The following is a 26,108-nucleotide window of genomic DNA, read 5'->3' on the forward strand; positions in this document are numbered from 1 at the left end:
GTGTAAACTAAGCCAAGGCCAATCCCTTCATAAATTATAAAGTACAATGTAATCTCATTTCAGCATTAGTTGGTTACCAGAAATTCATTTCTGTCATATTGCACACATTTTATGTACTACCTGACAGATGTGTAAAATGAATTATAAAACAAGAATATCACTTCTGTGCACATGACACACCTATGTATAAAGGAGAGCCAAGCCTGCAGTGATTATATCAACGAGGGCACCTTAATCCCTCCTCTCTACTGATACAATTAAAATCTTTGACTACACTGACACAATTTTAAAAAGAATTCTGATACATTAGATTTTTAGACAAGTTTTCCATTTCCAGCGTTTATTTTGCTTTTATATCGTTTTCTATTTTACACCGCCTTTAATCAATTTGTATACTTCCACTTGTTGCCATCTACTTAGTTCTCCAAGTTCCGAACCATAATATATTTTGGAAATAAATGTTATTTTGGATATTATACTGAATGACAGACCAAGCTATGTGAACAACGTTCACATACAGGCAGTTTACACATTTTAAAAAGTAGAATACCTATCTTGCCATCAGAGACCTAAAGACAACTCTGAATGTCGGGTGAGGTGATGAAAGGTGGCTATCGTAAGTATGTTTTAGTTGGATATCACTTCCATGACTCATAATATCACTTAACATTTCTAGAAATTATTTTGAAGGGTTTCCCTTGGGTTGCAGTGACTGCTCCATATATCCCTATTCAATTTATTAGAGGAAACATACAGCAAAGGAACAGGCACTTTGGCTCACAATACTAAATAAACTGAAGTTTGTATGCCTACATGTGATCCACATCCCTCTGGTCCCAACATATTCATGTGTCTGTCTAAGCATCTTAATTGCCACTAAGATATCTGCTTATAACACTATGCCGCAACCCATTTGAGGCATCCACCTCTCTCTGTGTAAAAACAAAAATTACCCATCATATCTTCTTTAAAAATTTCCCCACATGCCTGAAAGTACAAGTCCTTGAGAATTTGGCTTTTAGGGAGCCTAAAACAGGTTTCAGGTTTTTTAATTACAGGTAAAAGATTTAGAATTTAATTATAGGACAAAAATTTAGAATTTAGAAGAGATACTGTTGATTTTCTCTGAAATAGAGACTGGCATATAGCATAAAATGAATTTTGTTATATAAAAACTTTTGAAATGTTCATTGATCTTGTGTTTATAAAAATATAGCATTATTGTTTTAAAGGATTTCAAGTAATATATTACCAGAAATTGAGATGGTGATATGTAATATCTTGATTTTTAAGATTTAAAACCATTCCTCCCTTTATCATTGTGACTGATAGAGCTGTGACTTGGGGATTGTGGAAGATTGCTTCTTGGATATTTCTGTTGTTAAACCAGTTTCATCATTCAGATGAATGATATTCAAATAGAGTTAGTAATGGAAACAGACCCTTTGGTTCAACTCATCCCTGCCAATCAAGTTGTCTATTTGAGCCAGTTCCAATTTTTCACATTTATAGGCTCTGATGGGAAAATAACTCAGTTGCAAAGTTAATGAATAGTGAAAATGTCAGTCACTTTAATTTTCTAAGACAGCTGTACTTAATCATGTAGACAAAAATAAGACCAACTCAGTGGAGATGTTAGGCAGAGAGCAAATACAATCTTCCAGCTAATAAATCTACAAAGGCCCCACATAGGAGACTGGTCAAAAATGTTCAGTCACTTGGCAATTAGGATGAGGTAGTAAGCTGGATTGAAACATTGGCTTTGTGGGAGAAACCAAAGTGTTTTAATTCCAAGTCCCATTCCCATTCTGATATGTCTATCCATGGCCTCCTCTACTGTCAAGATGAGTCCACACTCAGGTTGGAGGAACAACACCTTATATACAGGTTGGGTAGCCTCCAACCTCATGGCATGAACATTGACTTCTCTAACTTCTGTTAATGTCCCTCCTCCCCTTCTTACCCCATCCCTGACATATTTTGTTTTTTTTCTCTCTCTCTGCCCATCACTCTGCCTGTTCTCCATCTCCCTCTGGTGCTCTCCCCCCCCCCCCTTTCTCCCAAGGCCTCCCGTCCCATGATCCTTTCCCTTCTCCAGCTCTGTATCACTTTCGCCAATCACCTTTCCAGCTCTTAGCTTCATCCCACCCCCTCCGATCTTCTCCTATCATTTTGCATTTCCCTGTCCCCCCACTACTTTCAAATCTCTTAGTATCTCTCCTTTCAGTTAGTCCTGATGAAGGGTCTCGGCCCGAAACGTCGACAGTGCTTCTCCTTATAGATGCTGCCTGGCCTGCTGTGTTCCACCAGCATTTTGTGTGTGTAGTTTTAGTAGATGGTTGCCTCTTTGGCTGGGCTCAAGGTGTGCCACAGGGATTGGTGCTGAGTCCATTGTTATTTGTCCTCTGTATCAATGATCTGGATGATAATGTAGTAAATTGGATCAGCAAATTTGCAGTTGACGTTGAGTTTGGGAGCGGGGGCATAGTGTACAGTGAGGAAGGTTATCAAGGCTTGCGACTAGATTTGTGCCTGCTGGAAAACTGAGCTGAAAAATGACAGATTGAATTTAGTGCAGACAAATCTGAGGTGTTGCACTTTGGGAGGGCAAATCAGACTAGGTTTTATACTAGTAGAATAACAGTATAATAACTGTTATAATATATATAACAGTTATTAAATACTACAGTATTTATCACAGTATAATAAATACTAGTAGAATAACAGTTCAGCATAGACTAGATTGGCTGAAGAGCCTGTTTCTATCCTGTAGTACTCTGTGAGTCTAAAACGGTATTTGATATTTTTGGCATAACAGTAAGGCTTTTTTTTGCACAATTAATGTACTTTATGCAATCATGAGTGCTAGTTAAGGATATATTGCTTTGAAGATGGAGAGCCTCAGGCAAAACATTGGTAATGTGCTGCCATTGCTTTAATTCATACCATTAGCTTATCAACTCTGTATCCCAGATAAGTAGGTCAGGTAGGATCGGTGAAGAAAAGCATTAGCATTTAAGACAAAGAATTTCATCAGGACCGGAAAATGAGAAAACTATTTTGTGTAGGATGCAGAGAAGGTGATAGAAGAATGAATAGGACAAAGGGAATATCTCTTGACTATGTGAGGACAGGGTTGCCATGGGAATACACTCTTCATGAAATTAATTAAATAATGAGGGAATCAGAGAGAAAGCAAACAGAAAAATGCAAAAGCTAAGAAATGCTGGTCGGAGTTGTTGCAGACAACTGAATCAGAGGAAACCCTTGGAAATGCCTTGCAAATCAGGCAGTGTTTGTGGGGAGAGAAAAAAATAATGCAGTTAATTTTGCAGATGAATAGGCTTATAGCTGAACTGACCAGTTCTGATGCAAACAAAGTATTGAATTTGATACAGAGTCCGATGGCTGCATTGCATCTACTTGGAAGTTGAGCTGCTGTTCATCAGGCCTATGTTGGACTTAGTTGGAACCACAGGCTGATAGATCAGGATGGAATGGGATGGAGAAAAATAGTGCGCAGCAATAGGAAGCTCAGGTTTGCCTTTTTGTTTTGAACATGCTGTAGGTGTTCTGCAAAGTGGTTACTCAATTTCCATTTGGCTTTCCTTATGTAGAGGAGACTGTGTAGCATGATTTAATTTTCAGTCTGCCCTTCTTCTGCCTTTGGAACAATATTATAAATACCATGGATGCTCAGACTGATCAGAGAACTTTTCCCAGGGACTTGCTCAGCCAGAGCTTCCTATTACTGTGCTGAAAAGTCTTGACAGAACTTTGATTGCTGCCAGCAGTTTTACAAACTAGTGCAAAACCTGAAAGATTCTTCCCTCGTGGTAGCACAGCAACTCTGCTGGTCTGATCGTCTTATGACCGAAAAGGTGGCAAATGCTGGCTTTTATGGCAGTTTCTGCCAGTGAAGGTATGCAGGGACAACTACAATGCAAAGACGGATATATTTAATAACAAGTTATGAAACTAACAATAAATATCATGTCTTGGAAAAATAAAGGAAAAACAGTTCTGTGTTTTATTCTACTTTCATAATGCCACAGTAAGGAGAGGATTATTCTCATGATATCTCAAAAATATTCTGTAAACAAAAGCAATTGAACTGCAAAGAATCATGATTTGTCTTTAATTATAGCACTCCTTTAAAACCATATGCAACAAATTGGTCTCCTCTGCATTCAGTTCTCATGGTCTGGCAAAAAGAGTCAAGGTCTGTAAGTGCTTTTACAGCACTGCATTTAGTTGCAGGAGAGCTTTTTCTCACTATAACAAGCTAAGCATAGAAAGCACAATTCCCACCCTCTTGAAGGACTGCAAACCATCCCTGACCATGATTTCCCCTGAAACCTATTGTAAACGCTTTTAAGATTCATGATCTCCAGTATTATTCTGCTGCTGCCAGTCTCAGTCCAATGTCTTAGTTCAATACATGAGGTCTGCCACCTTTACATCCCACAATCCCCCTTTTCTCCCTGTGTGTAACAGAGAAAGTGCGCGTGCCTACTAAATACTTACTTAGTCCAAATGACCAGAACTCAACAATCTCCCATCCTTTTTTAAAATTAAATTTTAAAAAAATTAAACATAATTCAAATGTCCATTAGAATATGAGAATTAATTCTAACCCTTGATGATAATACAACTTTGAAGGTATTATATGCCTTTGCTTAGGTCAGGTCAAGTCAAGTCAAGTTAAGTCACTTTTATTGACATTTCGACCATAACTGCTGGTACAGTACATAGTAAAAATGAGACAACGTTTTTCAGGACCATGGTGTTACATGACACAGTACAAAAACTAGAGTGAACTAGGTAAAAAAAAACAGAGAAAGCTACACTAGACTACAGACCTACACAGGACTGCATAAAGTGCACAAAAACAGTGCAGGCATTACAATAAATAATAAACAGGACAATAGGGCAAGGTGTTAGTCTAGGCTTCGGTTATTAAGGAGTCTGATAGCTTGGGGGAAGAAACTGTTACATAGTCTGGTCGTGAGAGCCTGAATGCTTCCCCAGATGGCAGGAGGGAGAAGAGTTTGTATGAGGGGTGTGTGGGGTCCTTCATAATGCTGTTTCCTTTGCGGATGCAACGTGTAGTCACTATCCGCTGCAGGGTCTTGTGATCCGAGATGGTGCAATTTCCAAACCAGTCAGTGATGCAGCTGCTCAGGATGCTCGCAATACAACCCCTGTAAGATGTGATGAGGATGAGGGGTGGGAAAGCAGAAAGCAGAGACGCTGCTGGGCTTTCTTTGCTATGGAGCTGGTGTTGAGAGACCAGGTGAAATTCTTCATCAGGTGAACACCAAGAAACTTGGTGCTTTTTACGATCTCTACCGAGGAGCCATTGATCTTCAGTGGGGAGTGGTCGCTCTGTGCCCTCCTGAAGTTAACAACCACCTCTTTTATTTTGTTCACATTCAGAGACAGGTTGTTGGCTCTGCACCAATCCGTTAGCTGCTGCACCTCCTCTCTGTAAGCTGACACGTCGTTCTTGCTGATGAGACCCACCACGGTCGTGTCATCGGCGAACTTGATGATGTGGTTCGAGCTGTGTGTTGCAGCACAGTCGTGGGTCAGCAGAGTGAACATCACTGGACTGAGCACGCAGCCCTGGGGATCCCCCATGTTCAGTGTGATGGTGTTGGAGATGCTGCTCCCAATCTGGACTGACTGATGTCTCCTAGTCAGGAAGTCTAGGATCCAGTTGCAGAGGGAGGTGTTCAGGCCCAGTGGGCTCAGCTTTCCAATCAGTTTCTGAGGGATGATTGTGTTGAATGCTGAACTGAAGTCTATGAACAGCATCCAAACGTACATGTCTTTTTTGTCCAGGTGGAGGGTGGTAGCAATGGCGTCATCTGTTGAGCGGTTGGGACGGTACGCAAACTGCAGGGGGTCCAGTGAGGGGGCAGCAGGGTCTTGATATGCCTCATGACAAGCCTCTTGAAACACCTCATGATGATGGATGTAAGTGCATTTAGGCAGGACACCAAAGACTTCTTCGGCATGGGGATTATGGTGGCGGCCTTGAAGCACTTTGGAATGGTGGCTGCTCAGGGAGATGTTGAAGATATCAGTGAGAACATCTTCTAGCTGGTCTGCACATCCTGTGAGCACTCTACCAAGGACGTTGTCTTTAACAGTACACGAGCTGACGCCCCCTTCTTTGTGAGACATCAATTAGTTGTTGCTTTGTAGTTGGCCATAACATATGATGAATTTTCTGTGCTTGGACAAATTTTTTGATGCTGCTTATCTTTAGATGAAGCCTCTTCTCTGGAACTGACTTGGTGGACTTGGTGGCATCAACTGAAGAGTGGTTGTCTGTGATATAAGTTATCTGTAGACTGTCCTTCTTTGGGTCATCACAGAAAAGCTCAGAATAGAGTGCGACCAGAAAACAGCATTGCCAATACCTTCAAGACAATGCAAGGGTTTCTCCTGCTTGCATACTCTGTACAACTCTTCGGATCCTTTATGATTACTAATAGAGAGGTGAAAATCTTCCCTCTTCTCCCATCAGTACAATAAAATGCTCCCCTTGAGTGCCACCATCAGGAAGATTTCCAAGTGAGGCATTACTGAAGACAAGCCTCAATGAGTTATTTCTTCAAAGCTGTTGAAACTTTAAGACTACTTGTTCCGATTGAATTCTGTGCATTATGTTGTTTGCCTCATGAAAGTTTGTACTGTGGCATTTTTCATGCTAGATGCCAAGTTCCAGGCATTAAATATGATGTCAGATCTGTTCTGCCTTGCCACCCATATACTCTGACCTAGCTTTGACCTAAATTGCTCAGTTTAAGATTCACTGAGGGGTGCATCCTGTTGTGTGGCATATGAGGATTCCATGGGGGTTATCTGAATATTTCTAATGTAGCTTTCTTGGTGCAGTTGTACTGTTCTATCAACAGCAAGGATGTCTATCCCTACGTAGCAGAATCTGTCATGTTTCTCGCGCCCAACCTGAAAGGCTGACTTTAGCTGAGGGATCGCTGTTAACCATATAACCATATAACAATTACAGCATGGAAATGGGCTATTTCGGCCCTTCTAGTTCATGCCGAACGCTTACTCTCACCTAGTCCCACTGACCTGTACTCAGCCCATAACCCTCCATTGCTTTCCTGTCCATATACCTATCCAATTTTACTTTAAATGACAATACCAATCCTGCCTCTACCACTTCTACTGGAAGCTCATTCCACACAGCTACCACTCTCTGAGTAAAGAAAATCCCCCACGTGTTACCCCTAAACTTTTGCCCCCTAACTCTCAACTCATGTCCTCCATTTGAATCTCCCCTATTCTCAATAGAAAGAGCATATCCACATCAACTCTATCTATCCTCCTCATAATTTTAAATACCTCTATCAAGTACCCCCTCAACCTTCTACGCTCCAAAGAATAAAGACCTAACTTATTCAACCTTTCTCTGTAACTTAGGTGCTGAAACCCAGGTAACATTCTAATAAATCTTCTCTGTACTCACTCTATTTTGTTGGCATCTTTCCTATAATTTGGTGACCAGAACTGTACACAATACTCCAAATTCGGCCTTACCAATGCCTTGTACAATTTTAACATTACATCCCAAGACCTCTACTCAGTGCTCTGATTTATAAAGGCCAGCATACCAAAAGCTTTCTTCACCACCCTATCCACATGAGATTCTACCTTCAGGGAACTATGCACCATTATTCCGAGATCACTCTGTTCTACTGCATTCTTCAATGCCCTACCATTTACCATGTATGTATTATTTGGATTATTCCTACCAAAATGTAGCACCTCACACTTATCAGCATTAAACGCCATCTGCCATCGTTCAGCCCACTTTTCTAACTGGCCTAAATTTCTCTGCAAGCTTTGAAAACCTACTTCATTATCCTCAATGCCACCTATCTTAGTATCATCTGCATACTTACTAATCCAATTTACCACCCCATTACCAGATCATTAATATATATGACAAAGAACATTGGACCCAGTGCAAATCCCTGAGGCACACCACTAGTCACTGGCCTCCAAACTGACAAACAGTTATCCACCACTACTCTCTGGCATCTCCCATCCAGCCACTGTTGACTCCATTTTATTACTTTAGTATTAATACCTAATGATTGAACCTTCCTAACTAGCCTTCCATGCGGAGCTTGTCAAAGTTGGCAAAGTTGAGGCCATATGAAGTCATCTACATGACAAGCAAGTATTCCAATCACATGATATCCTTAAACTTGCCAGTATAAATCAGTTGGATCCACTTGTGACATCTTTCCACCTGTTTTCAGCTTTGTTTCCATGACCTTTTTATGGAGTGATACATCTGCTAGACCATACCACACATATGAGTTTCCACTGTGTTCCTTTGCTTCTGCCTTCAGGAGGGGGTTCAATGTAAATGTCAAGTGACAGCCGCATTCCCTGTAAAAATACCGATTTTATCTCCATACGGTGGGGTTGCCAATGCTTTTGACATATCACTAAGAGAACTAGTTGGAGAGACTTTGATGCACATGTTGATGAGTCTTTTCAGAGTTCCTTTATCTTCAGTTCCTCAAAACCTCTAACCACCAGGTATGCTTTTGGTATCATTCCTGTTGGGGTTTCTTTCAGAGTGCACACCAATCTTGTAGTTCCTGTGTTTTGGCCAATGTCTCTGGCTTCCTCAAATACTCCATTGCTTGTCCAACTTCTGATTTCATCCTGTTTTGTAGATTCAAACAACACCTCTTTAGTTTATTTTAGTTTAGACTGTTGAGTCCTGACGAAGGGTCTCAACCCGAAATGGCGACTGTACTTCTTCCTATAGGTGCTGCCTGCCCTGCTGCGTTCCACCAGCACTTTGTGTGTGTTACAGCTCTTCAGTTACTAGGACGTCTTCATCTTGACATTTCTCAGATGGTCCAGCCTGGTCTTTCTGAAGTCTGTCTTTACATGACATATCAACTGACTCTGTAATGCCGGCGACCATGACTGATTCTAGGTAATTCAAGCTGCACCAAATTTTGTTTCTCCCAGTGCTTTGCCAGCGCGCTGTGACTTCAGCTTTGTGTGAGATAGCTGTGTGTTGGTCTGCAAATGGCGCAACTTGTCTTGTTTTAAGACTGAAACTTCCATGTTGTCTTTGCACTTGTGATAATTTCTGTTAATGCAACTCTGTTGATTCTCCATGGAGTTCTGATACTCTTCTGTTTGTGTTTTACATAGTCTGGACTGATGCACTCTCACATATGTACCTCTATGTCACATGAATACCCCAACTCCATCCCAACCAATGATAACTCCAGGATTTTTCCATTCTGTACAGTCTGCTCTTTTGTAATACATTTGTTCTCTGTGTCATATTTGTCATTTGTAGGATGGACCTGTACCCTTGATTTATCTGTGAATGCTCTGCTTCAGTTAAAGCTTTCCTTGATGCATGCAGTGCTGAAATATGTTACCCAACCCACTCACTCCTTGTAGTGCCCTCTAGAGCAGGTGGTCTGTCAACCAGTACAGAAGGAAGGTTTGGATTCTGGCCAAACACCAATTGATGCGGGCTATAGCCACGTACATTGTGTAAGGTATTCTTTGCCATAAGGGCCCAGTCTGGGGCTGTGTCTCAATCACAGTCTTTGAGTTTCTTTAACTTCAACATTATTTCAATGAGCATTTGATTGTGTTGCTCCAGAAGTTCATTACTCCAAGAACTATATGCCGCTGTTGTCTTTGTTTCAATGTTAACATTCTCTACCATATCCCTGATTTATCATTATTAAATTCACCACCATTATCACCGAATACTTTATGAGGTGGGGCATGCACACTTATCCAGGAATGGATGAAGTTTTTTTTCTATTTCTGGGATTCTCTTTGTACTTACAATGCTACCAGCACTGACAGGTGTGAACTCATCACAGTTGTGGAGATCCGACTCTCCTTGCTCTAGTTCATGTAGGCCTATGGCTACAGTTTCATTGTATTCAGTTGCTAGTGGCAGACCAACGTCAGGCTTGGGCTTGGGCCTGGGCTTTCCAAACTTTTGGAATGTCTCACTGTCAATTATCATTGCTTTAGAATGGAAAAATAATCTGCATATTTGTTTTCTGAACTCCTGAGCAGTTTCTGAAGTCTTATCAATTGAAGCATGGCCAAACTGCTTGTGAAGTTTGAGCAACACTTTGCATTTCTCAGCTATGGTCATGTTTTGTGTGACAGTTAGTACTTCATTCTCAAATTGATTCTCAGTATTATCTTTATCTGGAATGATCACACTGTAGTGCCCAGAGCTTGTGAACTCAGGAGACACTGGCTGTTGAAATATTGTTGCTTGATTATTCTCCCTATCCAATACTGCTCTTGTTTTCTGTAGGGAAGTATTACTCAAAAATAATGGAATGTTCACTGGTACCACCTCTGCTTCAGTGTAGCATTTTGTCAGCTCTGTTTTTGTAGGAATGTTCACTTTTTTTGCAGAATGTGCAATCTTTCCATCTCCAAATTTGAATGCTTTGTTACTAAGTGTATCTGTGTTCACCAGTTCCTGCATTTTATCTGGTTCAGTTCATGCCGTTTTTCTCCACACACTGTGCCTGTGCATGCTGAATCAGTAACAGCAGATCCTGGAGATTCTATCATCAAAATCTCTGCCTCAGATGTCTCTGCATTTGTAAGCGATTCCTTCGCAAGCAGTGTGATATGGCACTCTCCTACCTCTTCAGATTTATTATTTTCTTCTTTTAGCCTAACTTGTTCGGTTCTGATCAGACAGCTTCTTGCCTAGTGGTAAATACTTTGATATGTTCACATTTTGATCTCCTGCTGCACTTTTTTATTGGATTTGTGCCAGGTAATGGTACCCTTGTCTGGTCACCCTGGGATCTATGCCTGCTATACTCTAGCTCCTGCTCAGTGAGGTATGCCATTTCCTGACTAAAACAAGTTCCAACTGTTGTCTTGGCGTCCGTTTCTCCAAAAATCCACTTTGGTGCTGATTTCATAGTTGCAAATATAAGTTCTATACATGCAGTTAACGCTAGCTGCCTGTCCTTTATGTCCAGATATGCAGTATCTAACAATTAAAAGCTAATACCAAAAGTTCCATTTGTATTTGCATATACAACTGTACTTTGTTCAAAATCAATACTGTAATATAATCAGCCATATTTTTCGAATTGTCTCTGTAAATTTTGTCAAAGTCTGAATATGTTTCATAAATCCGATCCTTTTCTTACTTCAAAAAAAGTCAAGCATATTTATTTAGCATATTCATACCATCATTTCTTTTCTAGTCTTCCACCAAAATTCCCATCGCTGTTTCCCTTGCTCTTCCTGAAAGCGAAATCCAACAGCCAATTCTTGCTTCATCTTCTCCAGTTCTGTAATATGAGTCCATATTCTAATTTGATTTTTCCAGCTTTCATAAGGCTTGCTCTTGTCAAAATGCCGGCAGGATCCTATAATTGGAAGCTATCCTGTGCTACCACTGTTAACAACTAAACAACAAAGATAAGTTTTTCTTGTTGAAGCAATTTTACTTTCAATATCTTAGTTCAATACTAGAAGGCCGCCATCCTTTCATCCCACGATCCCACTTTTCTCCCTGGCAAGCATGCATGTAACATAAAGAAGTCAACTCATCTAAATCAGATGTATCCAGTGTTGTTTAAAGTAAGTTGTGGAGGGGGGGGAATTGCAGAAAGACCTGCAGTAATCTTCCAATGCTTCTTATAGATGCCAGAGGACTTTAAAATGGCTTGTATGCTTTATTATTTTGAAAGGGGTTGTACAAGCATCTCCAGTAGCCATCGGCTAGTTATTTAAATTTTGGTGGTGGGAAAGCATTTGGGCAAATAATTTGAGAAAAAGTAATAGGCACAGAGAAGTTTAATTTGTGTGAGGAGAGATGGAAGGATTGGTTTGGGACAAATCTTGTTTTGACAACTGGAAATTTTAATGAGGCATCAGAGGAAGTTAATTAAAGGAATTCAAGAAGCGGATCTTCTGTTCACCCCAACTATCTGTATGTTAATCTTTCCTGCTCTGTTCTTTGGTATTTCTGTAAACACCCCCTATCAAAAAATTATAATAAAGGTAGTTCAGATGTGCACAGTGTTACAAGGAGGCGGTTCTTCAGAACTCTAGTTCAAAATAATGAGGAGGGAATTATAACAAACCCTCTACCCAACTCCCCAGATTGTCTCCTCATGAGACAGATTTATTTATTTAATTATTGACATACAGTGCTTGGAGCTGTGTTTTTATATATTTTGTTTAAACAAATATACTCGCTGTCTTGCCTTCATTGCACTGATATGTTGTGTCCTGGTTCAGTCCTCAGAGATCTTGACACCCAGGAACTTGAAATTGCTCACTCTCTCCACTTCTGATCCCTCTTTGAGGATTGTTCCCTCGTCTTACGCTTCCTGAAGTCCATAATCAGCTCTTTAGTCTTGCTGACATTGAGTGCAAGATTGTTGCTGCGACACCGCTTCATTAACTGGTATATCTCGCTCCTGTTTGTTCTTTGGTCACCATCTAAAATTCTACCAACAATGATTGTATCATCAGCAAATTTATCGATATATGCCTATCCACACAGTCGTCTGTAGCGAGCACAGAGCAATGAGCTAAGCACACATCCCTGTGTTGTGAGGTTTGTTGTCTTTGTGACAGCAATATATAATAATAGAGAGAAAAAGCATCAGATAAGCCATGACGTGTGGTATTAAGCAAGATTTCCTTTCTGCAAATCTGTTTTTTCAGGAAGATCTTTGTTAAATCCTTAATAGATTCTAGTTATTTTTCCCTAACAAGAGATTCTGCATAACAACAGACACAGTCGGAACATCCTTGGTGGATACAGCTCAGCTCATCACAGGAGAAGTCCTCCCCAACATTGACTACATTTACAAGGAGCAATGCCATAAGAAAGCAGCATCCATTGAGGTTATGCTCTATTCTTGCCTCTACAGTAGCTTTACTGCTCACACCACCAAGTTCAGAAATAATTATGGCACTACAACCATCAGGCACCTCAACCCACATAGAGAACTTCACAGTGAACTGATTTCACAGCCCGTGGACTCGCTTTCAAAGACTCTTCAACTCCTGTTCTCAGTATTTAATTATTTAATTATTTTGTATTTGCAGTTTGTCTTTTGCACATTGGTTTAGGTTTTCATTGATTCTATTGTATTTCTTTGTTCTACATTGAGCACCTGCAAGAAAATGAATCTCAGGGTAATATTTGGTGACATATACATATTTTGCTAATAAATTTACTTTGAACTTTTAACAAAATTCTTGAGGAACCCAGCAGGTCAGGCAGTATCTATGGACAGAAATAAACAGCAGACATTTCGAGCCGAGACCAGTCCCAATGAAGGGTCTTAGCCAAAACGTTGATTCTTTATTCCTCTCCATGGATGCTGCCTGACCTGTTGAGTTCCTGTGTGTGTTGCTTTAATATTTTTCCCTTCTAGTGATATTACACTAACTAGTTTGTATTTACTATTCTCTCTCTCTCTTTTCCTTTCTTGAATAGCAAGATTGCACTTACTCATTTTAATATGTGGGGATTATTGTAAAATCTGGAGAATTCAAAAAACATTTCTAGTGAATTGTCCACAGGGTAGAGATTTGTGATGTTTGGTACAATTGATTTCTTCAACATTGTTCCTTGAGGAATACCATACCAATTTTTTAAAGTTACTAATTCTTCAAATTTTTTTTTTTTGATTTTCTATTGTGAAGACATAGTGTTACGTACCCCGTAACTGGGTGTCTTACCAGCAAAGATAGAAGTGTCCGTTGGAGTCTGGTGTTACTATTTTCAACAATATTTATTGGCAAAAATATACAAAATAATATCAATGTGAATATACAGAGAATATACGTTAGCAATACTAAACCTAAAAGTGTGGTTATAACAATAATCACTAATGAAACAAGCTCTATCGTTGACTAGGGGATAATGAATTGTCAGATGGAAATATAAAGTTCAGTTCAGTTCATGCAGGCTGCGGTAGTTGTTGGTCGCGGTGTTTCAATTGTTAGAGAGAGAGAGAAAAACGTGCAAACAGTAATAGCTATTACCTTGCCAACCTTCCTTTATGATTTTAATCCATTGATGCGTTGTTGTTGTGGCCATTCACGTATGACCCCTCCGTCCTTTAGCTAGACCGTTATTCCGTGGTGGACTCGTCACCCAGGCAAGGGTGGACACACACACACACAAGCCCCCACCGGTCTTGCTATAAAACACTGTGAGTTAAAATTTACCAACCCTTTGTTCGGTCTCCTATCTCCCACCCTGTCTCGTGGGTTTCTGCTGCTCACTAGCGTTTCTCCTGGTGCGTCGGAGGGGTGTTCCCCAGACTCTACTTTTATCCCCACTCATGGGGTCTCAGGTGTCAATCAGGTTAGGGTGATGTAACCCATCAAACCAGCCCACTCTGGTTGCCCTCCGAGGGGTTTCAATGAATAGAACAGTAGCAAGTAAGCAATCCTTCTCCAAAAGACAATAGCAGTAATCAATGGTTCTGTTCCTCTTTTGTTAGTAGGAGACATTCCAACTTAGCTGTGCCTCTCTCTCATTAACTTTCATGAGCTGTTATCAATAACAACTGCCCTGACAGATTTCCTTTTGTCTCTCTTACTTCCTTGTTAGCAGCATCGAAATAGTAGCGATTTGCGATTTTCCAAAAGGGGAGGGGGCATGGGCAACTCTGCACCCTTCTGCCCATCGGAGTTGTTCATCCTTCGTAACAATAGAAATTATCTGTTTATTAACTTTGGTATTTTAATTTACTTTACTTATTTTATCTGCTTGTCCTTTTGCCAAATTCCTTCCTTTTTAGAGCTTTACAACTTCATTTTTAAATTATGGCAGAACAGTGAGGGATTGAGTCTTAATATCCAAATTGGTGATATTGATTTTGATTGATGTTTCAGTGCAATACTTTGTGTTAATATGCTGGATGTCACACTTTCGAATAGGACATTGAACTATGACCCATGCATTATTTCAAAAAACATGAAGTTCTCTGGCATTTTCAATGATGGCAGAACCCAATTTGCATAAAAAAATCACTCTGAAGCAATTGTAATCATTTTCTGCCAGAGAGTTTCTATCCTTTGCAACATCATTAGACTTACTCCACGTGATATAAAGAAACAGCTGAAAGCACTGGATACCAGCGTGACTATGAGTGAACAACCTGGCTGTATCACTGAAGATTTGTGCTCCAAAACTGGAAATTATTATAGTTACAACATTGACGTCTACCCGACAATGTGGAAAATTGTCTAGGAATGTCCTGTCCACAGAAAGCAGAACAGATTTAATATCAGTAATTACTGTCCAGTCAGTCAATTCTTAGTCATAAGCAGGTAATGGAAGGGGTTGTGGACAGTGCTAATAAATAATGTTTACTTGCAGAGAGGGTAGTTGAATCTTTGGAATTGCCCACCCTAAGGAGCTGTGAAGGGAATTAGGGGATAATAGGATAATGCAGGAACACTGTGTGAGTTTGAAGATCATCTATAATCTTGATGAATGGTGAAGCAGACGTGAAGTGAAGGCTTCACTGCTTCATCCATTTCTCGTGTTCTTATAACCCACTCGGTGCTACTCAGTTTGATTTCATCAGGAGTGCTCTGCTGCAAAATTTGTTAAAGGTCTTGAACCAAGCAGCTGAATTCCATGGATGAGCTGAGAGTGACTGACTAATGACATCACCAAGTGTGCCACCAGTAAAGTGAAATCGAAGGGACAATAATAGCAAAGTACTCCATGGGTAAGAATCCTACCTGACCCAAAGGAAAATAATGATAGTTGTTGGAAGCCAGTCACTTAATATTAGACATTTCTCAGTGCAGTGCCTTGGGTCCATAGAGCATGATTGCTTTAACAATGAAGTTCCTTTAGAAAGGAGCCACGTGCTGGAATTTGCTGAGAAGGATTCCGAGGCAATAGGTGGACTAAGAAGGGGTATAAGATGATAGGCAAGGTGGTGCCGCATTGTGGATTTGAGTGGGGGTGGAGTTGGAGGACTGTGGCAGGTGAATGACAGACGGAGGCAAAGAGAGAGAGAAAGGAAAATGAAAAAAAAAATTAGTTGGAACAAGATGAGGGCAGGGGAGAAGATAGGAGACAGCTGCTGGAGGGAGGTAAGCTGGAGCAAAAAGTGCTGCAAGAGTTGGATTCAGATACCGGTGAGAATGGGAGACATTACTGGAGGGGGTAACAGTTGGAACCAGATGGGAAGGGGGGGGCAAGGGAGCACTTGTGTGTGAAGTAGGTGGATGGAGCCAGGAGTGGGAAGGGGATGAAGGTTGGCAAAGGAGGGCTGGGGGAGGACAGGCAAGGGGACAAAAGTGGAACATTGGAGATTTAGAAGGAGGGAGAGGGAAATGGAAAAAAATTGGAAAACTCTATATTTATCCCATGCAAGAGATTCTGCAGATGCTGGAAATCTTGAGCAATACACAAAATGGTGGAGGAACACAGCAAATCAGGGAGCATCTATGGCAGGGGATAAACACATTAATTTCATTGGGTTGTCGACAACCCTGGCAGAATGTAAGGTGTTGCTTCTCCACTTTACATTGGGCTTAATAGAGAAGGATATTGAATACTAAGTTTTATATAACCTCGCCCCCCCCATCACTTTTCCCACTTGGCATTAAATGCCTGTCACGTTACATCCCTCCTCAGGCCAGCAGTCTCACCAAAATCTCTTCTTGCCGCGCCCCATCTCTTTATGTTAGCCATGTCATCTCTGCACTCTCAGCCCTGGTGCAAGGTTTTAACCTGAAATATCAACAGTTTCTTTCCTCCCACAGATGCTGCATGACTCATGATTTCCTTAGTACATTGTTGCTCCAGCTGTCTTTAGACGATGGGATGTCAGAATAGTTGCTGATTGTACACAATTCCATTTGTAATTTCTTAGAAAATGAAGGTCCATTGTGCATGCAGCAAAATCGTGGTACCATTCAGTAACATTTGTATGCACAATGGACACACAGTTCAGGGATCTGCCATAGTTAGAGACTACGGATAGAGTTAAAAAATTGAGGATGTCTTCAAAACCTCCTTGAAGAAATACACCCCCGGTGACTCTTAGGAATTTCTTGTGTACGTTGCTCAAAACAGAGGAGAAACGTTTAGGATGTTGTTAGAGCTCTGAGTCATATATCACAAGCCCAGACAGACCTTGCATATATGACAGAATGTACCTTCACAAAACTCACCCACCTGTTTACCCTTTCAGCTACTATGAGCACCATCTGTGAAAGAGTCTGTGCTTCTCACACTGGCCTCATCAGCTGCCTCAGAACTCACAGAACTGGTGTGGAAGTAAATAACCCTTTGATACTGAGAAGCAGCCTAAGAAAACAAGTAGTTTTTAACTGCATTCTATTCAGTGATCTTTATACCTCCGGACTACTTAGTATTGTTGGCAAATTCCATATTTGTGGTTAGATAAATAACTGGGGGCCAGATGGGATGTACCCCAGGTTACTCCAGAAGGCAAGGGAGAAAATTACTGCACCTCGGTGATGGACACAGGAGTTGTACCAGATGACTGGAGGGTTGCAAATGTTTTTCTTTAGCTCAAGAGAGGGATTAGGGATAACCCTGGGAATTATAGTACTTCAGTGGTGGACAAATTATTGGAGAGGATTCTTAGAAACACGATTTACAAATATTCGGAGGAGCAAAGTCTGATTAGGGATAATCAACATGGCTGTGTGAGGGGCCGGTCATGGCTCACAAGCCTGATTGAATTCTTTGAGGAAGTGACAAAGCACATTGATGAAGGCAGAGTATCAGTGGATTTTAGTGAGACATTTGATAAGTTTCACAGTGGATGTACATATGGATTTTAGTAGGGCATTTGATAAATTTCTCCATGGTAGGCTCATTGAGAAAGTCAAGAGGCTTTGGACACAGGGAAAATCGGCTGTGTGAATATAGAATCACAAGCAAGAGAAAATCTGCAGGTGGCTGTGTGAATACAGAATTGAGGGAATGGAGCTTTAAACACCTGAGACCAACGATCTTGCTGGCGAATGTGCAGTCTCTGGTGAATAAAATCGATGATCTCAGAGCCAGGGTGCTGAATCAGAGGGACATTAGGATCGCGAGTGTCCTTTGTTTCGTGGAATCCTGGATAACCCCTTTTGTACCAGATGCAGCGATTCAGATCAGTGGGTTTGCTATAGGATAGATCTATAGAGTCCCTCAAAAGCAGAGGTGGAGGAGTATGCCTTATGATCAACTCTTCTTGGTGCATGAATATATCAATGCTGTCCCAGTTCTGCTCACCAGACCTGGAATATCTAACAGTAAAGTGCCGTCCTTTTTACCTACCATGGGAGTTCTGGTTGCAGTTTACATTCCACTTCAGGCCAATGTCAAGCAGGCTTTAGATGATCTGAGTAATGGGGTCAAAATGCACGAAACAACGCACCCTAACGCCTTCACCATCGTTTTGGGAGATTTTAAACAGGCTGGTCTGAAAAAAAAATCACTAAGCAACTACGATCAACAGATTACTTGCAATACCAGAGGAAACAACACATTGGACCATTGCTACACCACCATTAAGAATGCCTACCATGCTATTGCACGTCCTCATTTTGGGAAGTCTGATCACCTGGCTGTACTTCTACTCCCTGAGTATAGGCAGAGACTGAAGACTGCAGCACCAGTAGTGAGGACCAAGAAGGTATGGACAAGGGAAGCACAGGAGCACCTACAGAACTGCTTTGAATCGGTGGACTGGACTGTATTCAGGATTCATCTTTGAACCTAGATGAGTATGCTGCAGTTGTTACTGACTTCATTAAAATATGCGTGGATGAGTGTGTGCCCACAAAGACTTACTGTACATTCCCAAACCAAAACCTTGGATGAACCAGGAGGTACGTCATTTGCTGAAGGCTTGATCTGTGGCATTCAAGTCTGGCAACCCAGGCCTGTACCAGAAAACCAGGTATGATTTGTGGAGGGTTATTTCAAGGGGAAAGGAAATTTTCAAACAAGGTTGGAGACTATCAGATGCATGGTTACTCTGGCGGGACTGCAAGACGTTACTTCCTGCAAAGTGAAACTCAATAGCATGAATGGCAGCGATGCTTCACTACCAGATGAACTCCCTTGAAAGGGAGAAAACAACTACAGCTGTGAAGATCCCTACTACACCTGATGACCCTGTGATCTCTGTCTCAGAGGCCGATGTTAGACTGTCTTTAAAGAGGGTGAACTGTCACAAGGCAGAAGGTCCCGATGGAGTACCTGATAAAGCTCTGAAAACCTGTGCAACCTAACTAGCGGGAGTATTCAAGGACATTTTCAAACTCTCACTGCTACTGGCAAAAGTTCCCACTTGCTTCAAAGAGGCAACAATTATACCAGTGCCAAAGAAGAATAATGTGGGCTGCCTTAACGACTATCACTTGGTAGAACTGACATTGACAGTGATGAAATGCTTTGAGAGGTTGGTTATGACTAGAATGAACTCCTGCCTCAGGAAGGACCTGGACCCATAGCAATTTGCGTACCATCACAATAGGTCAATGGCAGATGCAATCTCAGTGGCTCTTCACATGGCATTAGAACACCTAGACAATATAAACACCTACATCAGGATGCTGTTCATTGCCTATAGCTCACCATTTAATACCATCGTTCCTACAATCTTGATTGAGAAGTTGCAGAACCTGGCCTCTGTACCTCCCTCTGTAATTGGATCCTCGACTTCCTACCAGACGACCAGAATCTGTGCAGATTAGTGATAACATATCCTCTTCACTGATGATCAACATTGCCACGCTTTAGGGGTGTGTGCTTAACCCATTGCTCTACTCTCTGTATGCACATGACTGCATGGCTAGGCACAGCTCAAATACCATCTACAAATTTTCTGACGATACAACCATTGTTGGTAGGATCTCAGGTGGTGACAAGAGGGCGGACAGGAGTGAGGTATGCCAACTAGTGGAGTGGTGCCTCAGCAACAACCTATCACTCAACGTCAATAAGACGAAAGAGTTGATTGTGGACTTCAGGAAGGGTAAGATGAAGGAACACATACCAATCCTCATAGAGGGATCAGAAGTGGAGAGAGTGAGCAGCTTCAAGTTCCTGGGTGTCAAGATCATTAAGGATCTAACCTGGTCCCAACACATTGATGTAGTCATTAAGAAGGCTATACTTTATTAGGAGTTTGAAGTGATTTGGCATGTCAACAAATACACTGGAAAAACTTCTATAGTTGTACCATGGAGAGCATTCTGACAAGCTGCATCTCTGTCTGGTTTGGAGGGGCTACTGCACAGGACTGAAAGAAGCTGCAGAAGGTAGTAAATCTAGTCAGCTCCATCTGGGGCACTAGCCTACAAAGTACCCAGGACATCTTTAGAGAGTGGTGTCTCAGAAAAGCAGTGTCCATTATTAAAGACCTCCAGCACCCATGGTATGCCCTTTTCTCACTTGTTACCATCAGGTAGGAGATACAAAAGCCTGAGGGCACACACTCAATGAATCAGGAACAGCTTCCTGATTTCCCTCTGCCATCCAATTCCTAAATGGACATTGAATCTTTGGACACTACCTCACCTTTTTTTAATAAACAGTATTTCTGTTTTTGCACATTTTAAATAATCTATTCAATATACATGATTGATTGATTTATTATTATGCTTTTTAAAATTATTATTATTTTTTTTCTCTCTCTGCTAGATCATGTTTTGCATTGAACTGCTGCTGCTAAGTTAACAAATTTCACGTCACATGCTGTTCAATCATACCCTTCAATAAATAAATAAAATCAAAGGTGTGTGATTTAAAAATTTTCATTCTAAATATTCATTGTATGCATATTTAAAAAAAAGTGTAGCACAGTTTTCAGGGCATGTAATAATTTGTTGCTCAAAGCAATGGTTTGTCTGCGCAGCCTGAAACTGGAAACTTGGGCTTCAGAGCAGTGTGTTTGTGCTGGAGTATGAAACCTAGTACTGTGAACTGCAGGCAGTAGAAAGTAATTGAATAAATTAGACTGCATAGAAGGAATATCCGAAGGAACTTCATGTGATGCTTTAAACTATCAATCAACGTACTAGACAGGTATTGGGACCATTTATGGTGAGTATTTACATAGAACTGCTTGAATTTTATATCATTAAAATGCTCTGATTGGAGTAGTGATTCTGTGCTTTTTCTACTGCACGCAAACTTCTTACTATTAGACATAGTTATCTCAATTTTTCTGCGTATATTATTCCTTTATCCTTCATAGAAGTAATCCAGAACTCATTAGGTTGCATCACAAAGCTTGTAATCTTTAAGGAATATTCAGTGAAATATATACTAATTGAGTGTCTGGTGTAATTTGATGTGATTAATTTTTTGCTGCATTAACACTATGGGTAGTATTCATGGCAACACTTTGCATGCGTATCTTTTGGTGTCGTCTTCTGCATCAGGTGCTCGTGGTGCTGCCCTCCTGTACGTTGGTGAGATCCAAAGTAGATTGGGGGACTGCTTTGTCAGCTCTATTTACAAAAAGCAAAATTTCCCGGTGGCCAACCATTTCAATTCCATTCTCTTTCTCTTCCCATTCTCTTTCTGACATATTGATCCATGGACTCCTCTTCTGTTAAGATGAGGCCACTCTCAGGCCAGAAAAGCAGCACCTCATTTTCTGTCTTGGTAGCCTCCAACCTGATAGCATGAATATCAATTTCTCCAACTTAAAATATTTTTTCCTTCCCCCTTCCCTCTTCATTTCTGCCACTCTGGCCTCTTACCTCTTGTCCCTATCACCTCTGAGCTTGTCCTCCCTCCATCTTCGTGTCCCGGCTGCTTACCCCCTTCTTTTCCAGTTCTGGTAGAGAGTCTCAGCCCGAAACATCAACTGTTTATTCATTTCCATAGATGCTGTCTGACCTCCTGAGTTTCTCCAGCAATTCTGTGTATTGTACTTCTATTGACAGAATTCCGTTTACAAATGCTAACACTGGAAATATTTTTAGAAAAGACAAAAATACAAAAACGCAAGACATTTTAATTTGTATGTATTTCAAAAATATAAAGTTTAAAAAGTAATTTCAAATTTCTCTTTTACTTGCCATTTATTCCAGTTCTCTTTTTTTTGTCATTTTTCTATCCTTCCCAATCTCTGGCTCTATCTCATTTATTTGTGGGCTTCCTTCCAGGTGTATTCTTGTTCCACTTTGTCTTGTTTCCCATTTCTTTCTCCTTTGCCTCTCAAGGCTCATTATCTCTGCAGCAGGATGGAGTCTCTCTGATCAGCTCTATTGATTTCTTTCTTGCTGCTGCTAACGCAAGGTTTCTTTCCACTGGAAAATCCACTATAAGTTGAGTGGATGGGGAATTTTTTGAAACAGAAGCAGGAAATTTGTTATGGGCATAATATGAAATAGTGTAAAAGTGAGGAAGTCAATTTATTGACCAAGTTACAGTAGCCAAATTAGCAAATTACTTTTCTAAGCATACATCTTCACGTAATGCAATGACTTAATAACAAAAAAGCAACAACAGAAAGAAAAAAGTAACATTTAGAGTGAAATGAGGCAGGACATCACAGCCTACACATATCAAATGGAATGGACTGCTTGTATGTGGCTAATAGCTAAATAAAAAAATGAGCAATACATTATTTTGCCTGTAGCCATACCTGGATTCAGCATGAAAACAGATGCACTGCACAAAAAAAGAATTTGGCAACATCTTAAGACTATTGATCATTACCCAAGCCAGAAAGGCATCAGTAGGAGTTGTGACCATATCTTAAATTTGTTGAAAACTGATGTAAACAAGTAAAACCCACTCAAATGAAAAGCCTAAGCAATAGCTTCCTGAAAAAGAAATGCATGGAGCTTGCACCATATCAGAACCAAAAAATATGGAAACAAATCATGTAAAAAAAATTGTGAAACGTTAATTTTTGATTCAATGTGCATTAATTCCTGCAAATGCTAAAATAGTTTTGTGTTTTAATAATAGCTTTCACTCAAATAAAAGAATGAACATTATCAGTAAAAGCGTATGGCACTTGCAAAGATACTTGAGCAAAACATTTAAAATGTTGCTGCTTAATTTTCTTTATTTGTCATTTTTAAGAATATTCAAACTATAGTTCAAATTTGCAACATATTTGAGGCAAATCTGTTGGTTCTGTTCTTGCAATTATTAAAAAAAATATATGTACGCATAAATCACTTTAAAATACATAATCTTTGCAGCTTTAACTCTCCTTGAGTTAGAAATTGAACAGTATGTCTGGAACAGAGTGCTGTCATTTTAAGGATAGATTGTATGGCCTGACTTTATTTCCACTGGAACACAGGAGACTAAGCTTTGAATTTATAGAGGCTTGTAATATGGCTAGCACAGGTAGGATATATAGTCATAATCTTTTTCAAAGGGTAAGGGAGTCTAATCCAAGAAGGCACACTTTTATGGTAAGATGGGATCAATTTAAAGATGATCCAAGGGGTATGTTTTTCCACACAGAAGTTGATGAAGTTTGAAGAAGTTGCCAGAAGAGATAGTGGAAGTAGATACTGGTATATTTAAAAGGCATTTGGACAACAGGTCTGATGCAGTCAAATGGGATTAACATTATGATTGCATGGTCAAGTTGGGCTGTAAGGACCTCTTACTGTACGTTTCTATGATTAAACCGGAGGAAAAAAAGGATTGATCCTACTCAAGGCTTCCAATAGTGTTGATTTTGAACTATCTTTTGAGGATGGTACTAATCATCAGGACACTAATTATTTCTTCCCTGTTGGTCAAAATGTTCTTTAACAATGCACATGAGGTTTTGAAAAGTGGAGTTAAAGAATCAGAAACTGAACCCAACGCAAGGAAGTCTGCAGATGCTGGAAATTCAAACAATACACACAAAATGCTGGTGGAAAATAGCAGGCCAGGCAGGATCTATAGGGAGAAGCACTGTCGACGTTTTGGGCCGAGTCGTCGACAGTGCTTCTCCCTATAGATGCTGCCTGGCCTGCTGTGTTCCACCAGTATTTTGTGTGAGAAACTGAACCCATTTTATTCTTTTCTGCCACTGAACTGTTACAGAGCAATTCCCTATTCACATTCTGTCTGGTGGTATCTGACAGATTCATCCATTTCTAACTCAAATCCAAGCAAGCTCTTTAAAACATTCAAGCACTAAAGTTAGCATTTAGCTGTTTGATTTTGAGAGAATTCTCCTCAGCCAGGGCTTCCATTTTAATCACACTTCAAGTTCCCTGTGCTATCATACAGGAAATGGACGTGTACACGCTGCAGGTAAGGAAAGGATTGGTTTTGCTGTCATGGCACCCACAGTTCAAGAACTTGCAGACACTGACCATCAAAACTATTCATAGAAAATGCACCTGGATTTGGTTAAGGAACGCTTGTGGGGAACTGTCATCCCATTTTTAGTTTGCACTTTGAAGAGGGGATGCGAGGGAGTTTATTAATAAGAACTTTGGAAAGGCTTTGAAGTGGAAGATTTATTCTTTTTAAATGTTTGCAAATGTTCTTAATGAAAATAAATGCTTAGCTGGATTCCAACATACCAATTTTCAAGATTTTTACCAAGGTTATTAAAATCGCAATTAAGTAATCTCCAGTGTAGAATCATTCTATTCTTAACTTTGGATAAAATGATGGTGTTGATGAGAGCTTAGATTATGATACCTATGCAATGATTGTCACAAAGATCTTTTGAAAACACTGAGGGTGTCTAGAACACATAAAATATTAAATCTGTATAGCCTCAGAAGCTGCTGGTTTGGATTGCAGCACTTACCGGCAGTTTTATAAATGAAACCTGCTGTATTATTCTCTCTCTACCTCTTCATTGGAAAATGATAGTTAATATTTATTTAAAATGGTTAATTATATTTAACCCTGCTTTTTAGTTGCACATTGTCCAATTCAGTACTGGGAAAGTGAACACTGGCAAAAACAGTGATTATAAAAAAAGAATTTTTCAAGTAGATCAGCTTAGATTATTAATTACATTGTGAACACATTTTTTATATTTGTAACTAAGCTGGTTAAATTATCAAATAATGAGTTTTCATTATGGTAAAGATAGCTGCACCTGAGATTACAATGGGTTAAATTTTCAGCACATTTATTAAAATATTTTTTGACAGCCTATTTTTTTTCCTTTGGTGCTTAGCTTCGGACAGCAGAGTCCTGACGTGTGCTGCTGTGTGGCGAATGCCGAAGGAATTGGAATCAGGCAGTCATGAATCTCCTGATGATTCATCAAGCAACCCACAGAACTTAGAGCTGCTTTGTCACCTTGACAACACAGCCCATGGCAACGTTTCATGGTAGGTTGCTCAGTTTTGATTTAAAAGATTTCAAATGCTTCCTTCAGAATGGAACTGTGTGAAATGTTTAATTGCAGCATCTAAGCAATAAAAAAAAACATAGAAATAAAATGAAAATCCTGTAGAAATAAAATGAAAATCCAGGAGAAATACATGGGAAAAATATAATTTGTGTATGTCTTACATGAGTAAACGGTTTTATTTTATTTAAGTAATTATCCATCAGTTTTCTGCTCAGTTTAACAAGTTATTTTCTTTCATTTATTCTAACTTGCAGCTGATTAAGGTAAATGTTACTGGGGAATATGCATTATCAAGATAGGAAATAAGTGACTGAAATATTGCCAAATACGAAACAATAATTTTGATATCCTTTACATTATATCCTTTACAAATCTGTTTAATCCATTAATAAATCTGCAACAATTATAATTGGCTGTTTATGATAATCATTGAACATTAAGTATATAGCTTAAAGGTGGTATGTTTTAACTTGTGTTTAATGAAGAACCTAATTTTCAGGTTTTGATAACACCAGCAATCAAATCAATGCATTTTTTAAAAGTCACTTTTTAAGGTGCATGTTTAATTGGACTCTGCACCTGCATTAGCCATGACTCCCTGGAAATGGTACTGAAATGGCAGTTTTCACACATGAGACCCAAGATGGCCATAAAATACTCTTTATTCTCTTTGCCACACATCTAAAAAGACTTTTATAAGAG

At 40.0% G+C, this 26,108-nt stretch overlaps 1 protein-coding gene across 2 annotated transcripts in view; it reads left to right on the plus strand.

Moving 5' to 3' along the window:
• The window catches only part of eipr1 (EARP complex and GARP complex interacting protein 1), a 96,203-nt gene that overhangs the window by 23,670 nt on the left and 46,425 nt on the right, over window positions 1-26,108 (plus strand). For both annotated transcript variants that reach the window (XM_059981992.1, XM_059981993.1), the window contains one exon: window positions 25,227-25,383. In XM_059981992.1, the coding sequence (XP_059837975.1) occupies window positions 25,227-25,383 (157 nt within the window). The remainder of the gene's footprint in view (window positions 1-25,226; window positions 25,384-26,108) is intronic.

This window comes from Hypanus sabinus, chromosome 10 (assembly GCF_030144855.1).
Source record: "Hypanus sabinus isolate sHypSab1 chromosome 10, sHypSab1.hap1, whole genome shotgun sequence".
NCBI lineage: Eukaryota > Metazoa > Chordata > Chondrichthyes > Myliobatiformes > Dasyatidae > Hypanus > Hypanus sabinus.